Genomic DNA, 8,896 nt, shown 5'->3' on the forward strand with positions numbered 1-8,896 from the left:
ATAGTGGATAATAGGGATCAAACCCTAACAAAACTAACTCGATTACATGGTAAATCTCATCCAATCCATCATCGTCCAGCAAGCCTACGATGGAATTACTCATGCACGGCGGTGAGCATCATGAAATTGGTGATGGAGGATGGTTGATGATGATGACGGCGACGAATCCCTCTCTCCGAGAGGTTTTAGGGCTTGGCGGCGGCTTCGTATCGTAAAACGCGATGAAATCTTCTCTCCTATTTTTTTCTTCCCGAAAGCAGATATATAGAGTTGGAGTTGGAGTCGGGAGGTCTCCAGGGGGCCCACGAGGTAGGGGGCGTGCCCCCCACCCTCGTGGACAGGGTGTGGGCCCCCTGGTCTTCGTCTTTGGTGAGGATTTTTTATTATTTATTGTAAGATATTCCGTGGAGTTTCAGGTCATTCCGAGAATTTTTGTTTTCTGCACATAAAACAACATCATGGCAATTCTGCTGAAAACAGTGTCAGTCCGGGTTTGTTCCATTCAAATTAGACAAGTTAGAGTCTAAAACAAGGGCAAAAGTGTTTGGAAAAGTAGATACAATGGAGACGTATCAATCTCCATCATCGTGCCTTCATGAAGTTGTCTCGCCAACTATTACTACTACTACTATGGCTAACGGTTAGCAATAAAGTAAAGTAATTACATGGCGTTTTCATTGCACGCAGGTCATAAATAAATTAAGACAACTCATATGGCTTCTGCCGGTTGTCATACTCATTGACATGCAAGTCATGATTCCTATTACAAGAACATGATCAATCTCATACATCACATATATCATTCATCACATCCTTTTGGCCATATCACATCACATAGCATACCCTGCAAAAACAAGTTAGACGTCCTCTAATTGTTGTTGCATGTTTTACGTGGCTGGTATGGGTTTATAGCAAGAACGTTTCTTACCTACGCAAAACCACAACGGTGATATGCCAATTGCTATTTACCCTTCATAAGGACCCTTTTCATCGAATCTGATCCGACTAAAGTGAGAGAGACACACACCCGCCAGCCACCTTATGCATCAAGTGCATGCCAGACGGTGGAACCAGTCTCACGTAAGCGTACGTGTAAGGTCGGTCCGGGCCGCCTCATTCCACAATGCCACCGAATCAAGATAAGACTAGTAACGGTAAGAAAACTGAACAAATCATCGCCCACAACTACTTTGTGTTCTACTCGTGTATAGAATCTATGCATAGACCTAGCTCATGATGCCACTGTTGGGGGTCGTAGCAATAATTCAAAATTTTCCTACGTGTCACCAAGATCAATCTACGAGATGCTAACAACGAGAGAGAGGGAGTGCATCTTCATACCCTTGAAGATCGCTAAGCGGAAGCGTTGCAAGAACGCGGTTGGTGGAGTCGTACACGCAGTGATTCAGATCGCGGTCGATTCCGATCTAAGCACCGAACAACCGCGCCTCCGCGTTCAACACACGTACAGCCCGGGGACGTCTCCTCCTTCTTGATCCAGCAAGGGGAGAGGAGAAGTTGAGGGACAACTCCGGCAGCACGACGACGTGGTGGTGATGGAGCTCGTGGTTCTCCGGCAGAGCTTCGCCAAGCGTGACGGAGGAGGAGGAGGTGTTGGAGAGGGGGAGGGCTGCGCTGGGGGAAGGGGTGTGGCAGCCCTCCCATCCCCCACTATTTATAGGGGAAGGGGAGAGGGGGGCCCCAGATCCCATCTACAAGGGGGGGCAAGGGGGGTAACTTGCCCCCCAAGCATGTGGGAGGCGCCCCCACCCCTAGGGTTTCCCAACCCTAGGCGCCTTGGGCCCCTTGCGAGGGGCGTACCAGCCCACCAGGGGCTGGTTCCCTCCCTTGTTCAGCCCACTAGGCCCACCGAGGCAGGTGGCCCCACACGGTGGACCCCCGGACCCCTTCCGGTGGTCCCGGTACAATACCGATAACCCCCGAAACCATTCCGGTGACTGAAACTGGACTTCCCATATATAAATCTTCACCTCCGGACCATTCCGTAACTCCTGGTGACGTTCGGGATCTCATCCGAGACTCCGAACAACCTTCGGCAACCACATACTATTCCCATAACAACTCTAGTGTTACCGAACCTTAAGTGTGTAGACCCTACGGGTTCGGGAACCATGCAGACATGACCGAGACATCTCTCCGGCCAATAACCAATAGCAGGATCTGGATACCCATATTGGCTGCCACACGTTCCAGGATGATCTCATCGGATGAACCACGATGTCGGGGATTCAATCAATCCCGTATACAATTCCCTTTGTCTATTGGTATGTTATTTACCCGAGATTCGATCGTCGGTATCCCTATACCTTGTTCAATCTCGTTGCCGGAAGGTCTCTTTACTCATTCCATAACGCATGATCCTGTGGCTAACTCATTAGTCACATTGAGCTCATTATGATGATGCATTACCGAGTGGGCCCAGATATACCTCTCCGTCATATGGAGTGACAAATCTCAGTCTCAATTTGTGCCAACCCAACAGACACTTTCAGATATACCTGCAGTGCACCTTTATAGCCACCCAGATACGTTGTGACGTTTGGTACACCCAAAGCATTCCTACGGTATCCGGGAGTTGCACAATCTCATGGTCTAAGGAAATGATACTTGACATTAGAAAAGCTTTAGCAAACGAACTACACGATCTTGTGCTACGCTTAGGATTGGGTCTTGTCCATCACATCATTCTCCTAATGATGTGATCCCGTTATCAACGACATCCAATGTCCATGGTCAGGAAACCATAACCATCTATTGATCAACGAGCTAGTCAACTAGAGGCTTACTAGGGACATGTTGTGGTCTATGTATTCACACATGTATTACGGTTTCCGGTTAATACAATTATAGCATGAACAATAGACAATTATCATGAACAAGGAAATATAATAATAACCATTTCATTATTGCCTCTAGGGCATATTTCCAACAGGACACACTCTCCCCTTCTCGTTGTTATGCATCTCCTAGATAGATCTTGCGTGAGTGTAGGAATTTTTTTGAAATTGCATGCTACGTTCCCCAACACAAACTCCCTGGTCTCCATCAATGCTTTAATCTCGGGTACGTGATGCTCATACGCTTATTGTGAGGGGTCATCATTAGACAAATTTGACAGCACCACCGATGAATCAGATTGGACCAGGACCAGCATATTTGAATGTTGGTTGGTATAGGATATAAAGTATGGTTGGATGGTATAGGATACAAAGTATGTTTAGAGGGGGTGATTAGACTACTTGATTAGATAAAAGCTTATCATTTTCCCAGTTTTAGTTGTAGGCGAGTTTTAGCAATTCTATCAAGTCAAAAGCAACACCCTACACATGCAAGTCTAAGAGTTGAGCAATGGAAAGTAAATACTTTGCATATGAACGTAAAGGAGGGATCAGAGAAATCAAATGCAATGAAGAGATGGTGATTTTTGGCGTGGTTCCGATAGGTGGTAATCCACGTTGATGGAGACTTCGCCCACGGAGGGTAATGGTTGCGCGAATCCACGCAGGGCTCCACCCATGAAGGGTCCACGAATAAGTAACCTTGTCTATTCCATCATGGCTCACACCCACGAAGTACTCGCCTCACTCGGGGTAGATCTTCACAAAGTAGGCTATCTCCTTGCTCTTAGAAACTACTTGATTCAACTCCACATGATCTTGGAGGCTCCCAAGTGACACCTAACCAATCTAGGAGACACCTCTCTCCAAAAGGTAATAGATTGTGTGTTGATGATGAACTCATTGCTCTTGTGCTTCAAAATATAGTCTCCTCAACACTCGATCACTCTCTCATAGATTTGGCTTGGGTAGAAGAAGGATTGGAGTGGGAAGCAACTTGGGGAGACTAGAAATCAAGGTTCAAATGGTTGGATTGGAATGCCTTTATCTCAACACAAGTGTCGGTGGTTCTCTCTCAAAAAATAAATGGTGGAAGTGTAATTTTGTTCTGATGGCTCTCTTAGAGAGTGAGTGGGGGTGGAGGTGTATATGTAGCCAGCACCAAAAATCCAACCATTACAAACTTTATACACAACTTGGTGGCATCAAAATGAAATCTTGGTGGAACCGAACAATGCAAAAGATTCGAATGTTAGGCTTTTCAGTGAGACCAAACGGATCCACCTCAGACGAACCAATTTGCGATGACCTAAGCAAAACCTCATTTCGTAGTTTCGATCAATTCATCTCGGTAATTCCAAAATGGGATTGATGGGTTACAGAAACTTGGTCACTACACTTCGGTAGGACCGAATGTCATCTCGGTTCTACCGAGTTTCTAGGGTTTGGGTGTGGCTCTGTCTAGGTTGAACTCGGTGGGTCCGTATGTGAAGGTTTCGGTGGGACTGAGTTTAACATTTAGGGCTTCGAAAGATTGGAATGTGGGAAAGTGGCTAAGGGTTTTGGAGCAATATCTTCAAGCAGTTTGAGCAATTAAGTCATGATCAAAACCTCATCCCCTTTTGATAATATTGGATTTTCTATGGACTCAATGTGATCTTGGATCACTCAACCAAAAATGAAGAGTCTTGAAGCTTTTGCCAATGTGTTTCCTTAGCACTTTGAGGGTCCAAATCCACCATGCCAGCATTGAGTATCTTTGAGTAGGCATTAGTTCAATGATATATGTGTTGTTATTAATTATCAAAACCATCCGGGGATTAGTTCCACTTTCAGATGGCTAGTGTCATTCCTTGCATTAATGCATGTACTTTAGCCTCGGCTTTGTTGCAATTGAAGATTACTCGATAGGCCCAAAGATGATAGAACCATCGCCACGACGCAAAACCATGCCAGTTGCTACAACTCCATCATGCTCTGAATATGATCCATCCACCGAGAGCGCCACCCACCCGGATTTCTAAAACTGGACTATTTTGTACTTTTCACCGTTTTCTACGCGTTTCTTCATGTTATTTCTTTTCTATTGATTTTTGTGTTTATTTTTTTCCTTTTTTATTCAAACTTTTTATTATAAATGCATCAACAATTTTTAGTTGAGATTTTCCAATATGCACAATCATTTCTTAAAATTTGATAATATTTTTAAAAACATAATCTTCTTAAAAATATTGGAACATTTTTGGAAATGAGTTTTTTTAATCAAGAACTTTTCAAAAATACAAACATTTTTTATCACTTGTAATTTTTAAATCTAAATTATTTCTTAAAATTGAGGAAATTATTTTAAAGTTTGTGAGCATTTCTTTTTTTCATCCTCATTTTTTGAATTTCATTATTTTTTTCATCATATCTGGTGTAGTCAGTTTTTTTGGAGAATACTAGAAGAAAATCACTATTGTCCAAATTGCTAAGGAAGCTAGGCTGCTGCTTTAATTTGATTGCTCGATAATTCGTCGTGGCGAGTGTCAAATAAGAGGTAGCCTAGAGGTGGACAAAGAAACTGCATGGAATGCCTTATTCTACACTAGTTCAAAATAGTAACTCGCCAGTTTTAACTTTTTGATTTTTTTTAATTCAAAACTTTCTAATAGAAACGTCTAAAATAAAATAATCCGGCTGATAAAGTGACCGGAAAAAAATACTGAGCCCACGAAGGGATACGTAGCAGCCGCACGCAGCGTGTGATAGGGATATCTTACATATACCTAAATAGTTGACTGTAGCTATTTTGATTTCTCTCAACACACACAAGCCACCTCATTATTTATTTCCTTTTTCTTATTTCTTAAGTTGCATGCTCTGCCTATTATTCTTCCTATCCATGCACCACATCAATAAGCCATGCATGTTTGCCACGTCATCAACATGTCATTTCATCATGAGCAGTAAAATTTTCCTTTCAGCATAATTAATCCTTACATTTTATCCATGTCACGAGGCTATCTGTTTTAGCATGTGTTCCCGCTGCAACGCACGGACCATTTTCTAGTTCCACCCACAATAAAAGCTCCCGAGGTGCATGACAAAATCAACGCGGCATCGATCGGCACTGTACAGTTACGTGCACAAGAGGAGGTTTCGTGACACCATGATACGTTGCTGTTGTGCAGTGTAGAATCTATGGCCTGTTCAGCCGCAAATGGAATGGGGAATTTGCGCGTCCGGGTGCCATGCCATGCCCCTCTCTTTATCAAAGTCATGATGACGCCTTGTGCGGTTGTGCCTTTGGTGCAACGGCCCCGTGACCGACCAGCAGCCCCCCGGAGCGCGCGAGCCTGCGGGCCGCTCGATCCGCGGCAGGGACATTTGCAGGACTGTAGCGCAGTCCCGTCTTTTACCTACGCCCGTGCCGTGGGATCGGCAGCTGAACGGTTGCGGTTTTGCCGTTCTGGTCAGTTTCTGCAGACAAGGAATTAACTCAGTTCTTCTGGAAACAAGACGCCTGCCGATCGATCTTCGCCTACCAACAGAGGTTTCATTTCAGTGAAACCCGTGGGCTCCAAACACCTTTATTTTTACTTTCACAGCTGATGAGGGTGGGAGATGTTTTGCAGTTGACACTGTTTATTTGTTATGATACTGCTTACACCTGACAGATTTAACAATTTCAGTATGTTTAGCACCGGTTACTGCACGAGTGAATCTTCAGAAACATCCTCTCATAAGATAGGAAGGAAGATGATAATGCTTGACGATAGGAGTGTGTATAATTTGCGCAGCTAGCTCATGCATACACTACATATTCCCACCGTCATGCATGTCTCTATGCATGCATAGCGGGTACGTGCCTCCGGCTGTACACATCGTAGCATACAAAACTATATGTGGTGTAGCTAATCAGAAGTTTCCTCTTTGGCACACGGACAAGCATGATATATATACTTATAATGACATATATAATTCCTACAATATATATTTACACGTAACACATGTAAATACTAGCACAGTAGTATACCCTAGGAAACGTACATGAGGTAATTATTCCATCATCAGCTAGGAGTATATAATTTCAGGAAGCCAACTACTAGATCAAGCCATACATACACCTACCCAAATACCCCCAACTAGTAACTCAGGGAACCCAGTGGAGCTGCATGCCGGTGTTTGCAGAGAAGCTGTCGACGGACGAAACACTGGCCGCCGACGTGGACGAGGACCCGAGGATGGCGTCCATGAAGTCCGCCACCGGACCCATGCCCGGATCGGCGGCGAAAGCGCCGGCGCCCTTTGGCTCGGCGAACACCGGGAGGCAGCTCCGATCAGCCCCGCCTTCTTGAGCCAAGAGGCTAGAGGCGCCGTTCTCCGGGCAAGCATTGGCCGCCGCGTGGCACAGCCTGATGAACTCCCCGTCGACGGTGTACTGGAGGTCGCAGCCGGGGACGGCGCCGTGGACGGGGAGGAGCAGCGGCTGGGAGGTGAAATTGAGCCATGCCGCGGAGGATGGAGGGGACTGCGTGGCCACAGCTTGAGCCGCATTGTCCAGCGCGTTGAGCGACGCGCACCCCGCAGCTGCGATGCCTTGCCCCGCCCCATCCAGAATGTTGTAGTACAAATCTGTACCAAAAACGACATCGTAACTCCGAGTTAGTGCGTACGGTAAGTACTGGTGTACCACTATACATGTTTGGTGTCAGATTAGACGGTTCTTTTGGAAGAGAAAATTAACTAGTAGCTCTGCAAGCAATTTCGTACGTACTGGAGTAGTTACTAGTACATGATCTACTACCAGTTACCTGCAGAGGAAGGGATGTTACCGTAGTGGAGGCTGCCCACGGCCTGCGATATGAGCTTCTTCTTGATGGTGGAGTTCCAGAAGTTCTTCACCTCATTGTCCGTTCTGCCAGGCAGGTGCTTGGCTATCTGGGCCCACCTGCAGCGCAGCAAAGCACAGCGCACAGCACACATTTTGGCATTAGCTCAATCTGCTGCCATTTGTGTCCCTTTCATTCCTTTTCTCGAGCAAGCTAGCTAATGTGATTTCAAACTACTCGCTTTGCGTGTAGGCCATGCAGACGCACAGATAAGTGACTGTCATGTGTGCAGGGGAATGAAGTTACAGCAGCTATGCAGAGGTGATTTGCATGTAGGGTAGGGGCAAGCACCATGCATGCATTCAAGCTGGAGCAGGAGGATGTTTACCTGTTCCCTAGCACCCTGTGGAGGTCGACGATGAGGGCTTCCTCCTCCTGCGAGAAGCTCCCCCTCTTGAGGTCCGGCCTCAGGTAGTTGATCCACCTCAGCCTGCAGCTCTTGCCACACCTCTGCAGCCCTGCGCGCATGAATGAAGATGAACACATACATATTCAGCAATGCAGAAAGTGAGTGGTCAAGAACACAGCCAGCTAGCTGGTGGAACTGAAGCAGCAGAGGTCGAATCCGCAGGCCCCCGCACCTACCAGCTTGTCTTGGGACTGAGCTCCAGCAGCCATGGCCATGCGCGGTGATGTACTTGACGAGCTTCTCGTCTTCCTCCGGCGACCACAGGCCCCTCCTCACCTTCTGCTTGTTGCAGCAGGAGTGGTGCCCCATCTCCTCTCTCCTCACTCAACTACTACTTCACAGTTCACACTCACCGCAGGCTGCACTGGTTATAAAGAAGATGAGATGAGATGAGAGAGGGCAATGTGGCGAGTGTGCATGCATGCAATGCAATGCAATGGCCACATCTAAGGGCAGGCAGATGAAAAGCACGGGGAGGAAAAGTTGGGCCTAAACCTGTCGAGCCCTATCTAGCACGGGCCCCCGTCCAACCTACTCGTGAGCAGCATGTTACATAGGTTACTTCAAAAGTGAGTGGCTCGAGCGAGGGCCTAAGGCGATGAGGCGTGACTGGACTAGACCACCGGGCGAGGGGCGTTTTGGTCCTTCCACGCTCCACCCCCTGCGTTATGAGAGAAGACTTGTGTGATGGGGCTGTGCCCCTATGCCTGGCTGGTTTTGGGAACTCTTGTACTGTGCGCCTCCGATCCATGCCT

At 46.7% G+C, this 8,896-nt stretch overlaps 1 protein-coding gene across 2 annotated transcripts; it reads right to left on the bottom strand.

Moving 5' to 3' along the window:
* Positions 1-6,796: 6,796 nt before the first annotated feature.
* On the bottom strand, positions 6,797-8,635 carry LOC119271655 (transcription factor MYB86-like). Of its 2 annotated transcripts, none has more exons than XM_037553395.1 (4): positions 8,318-8,635; positions 8,061-8,190; positions 7,655-7,791; positions 6,797-7,475 (listed from the first exon to the last, which is right to left on the bottom strand). In XM_037553395.1, exons 1-4 carry the CDS (start codon positions 8,448-8,450, stop codon positions 6,994-6,996), a joined length of 882 nt encoding a protein of 293 aa, XP_037409292.1. In that variant the 5' UTR covers positions 8,451-8,635; the 3' UTR covers positions 6,797-6,993. The 2 variants fall into 2 exon arrangements, with proteins under 2 accessions (XP_037409292.1, XP_037409293.1); XM_037553396.1 differs by having other exon boundaries at positions 7,676-7,791; positions 8,318-8,634.
* Positions 8,636-8,896: the final 261 nt, after the last annotated feature.

The sequence above is a fragment of the Triticum dicoccoides genome, chromosome 3A, assembly GCF_002162155.2.
Source record: "Triticum dicoccoides isolate Atlit2015 ecotype Zavitan chromosome 3A, WEW_v2.0, whole genome shotgun sequence".
Lineage (NCBI taxonomy): Eukaryota > Viridiplantae > Streptophyta > Magnoliopsida > Poales > Poaceae > Triticum > Triticum dicoccoides.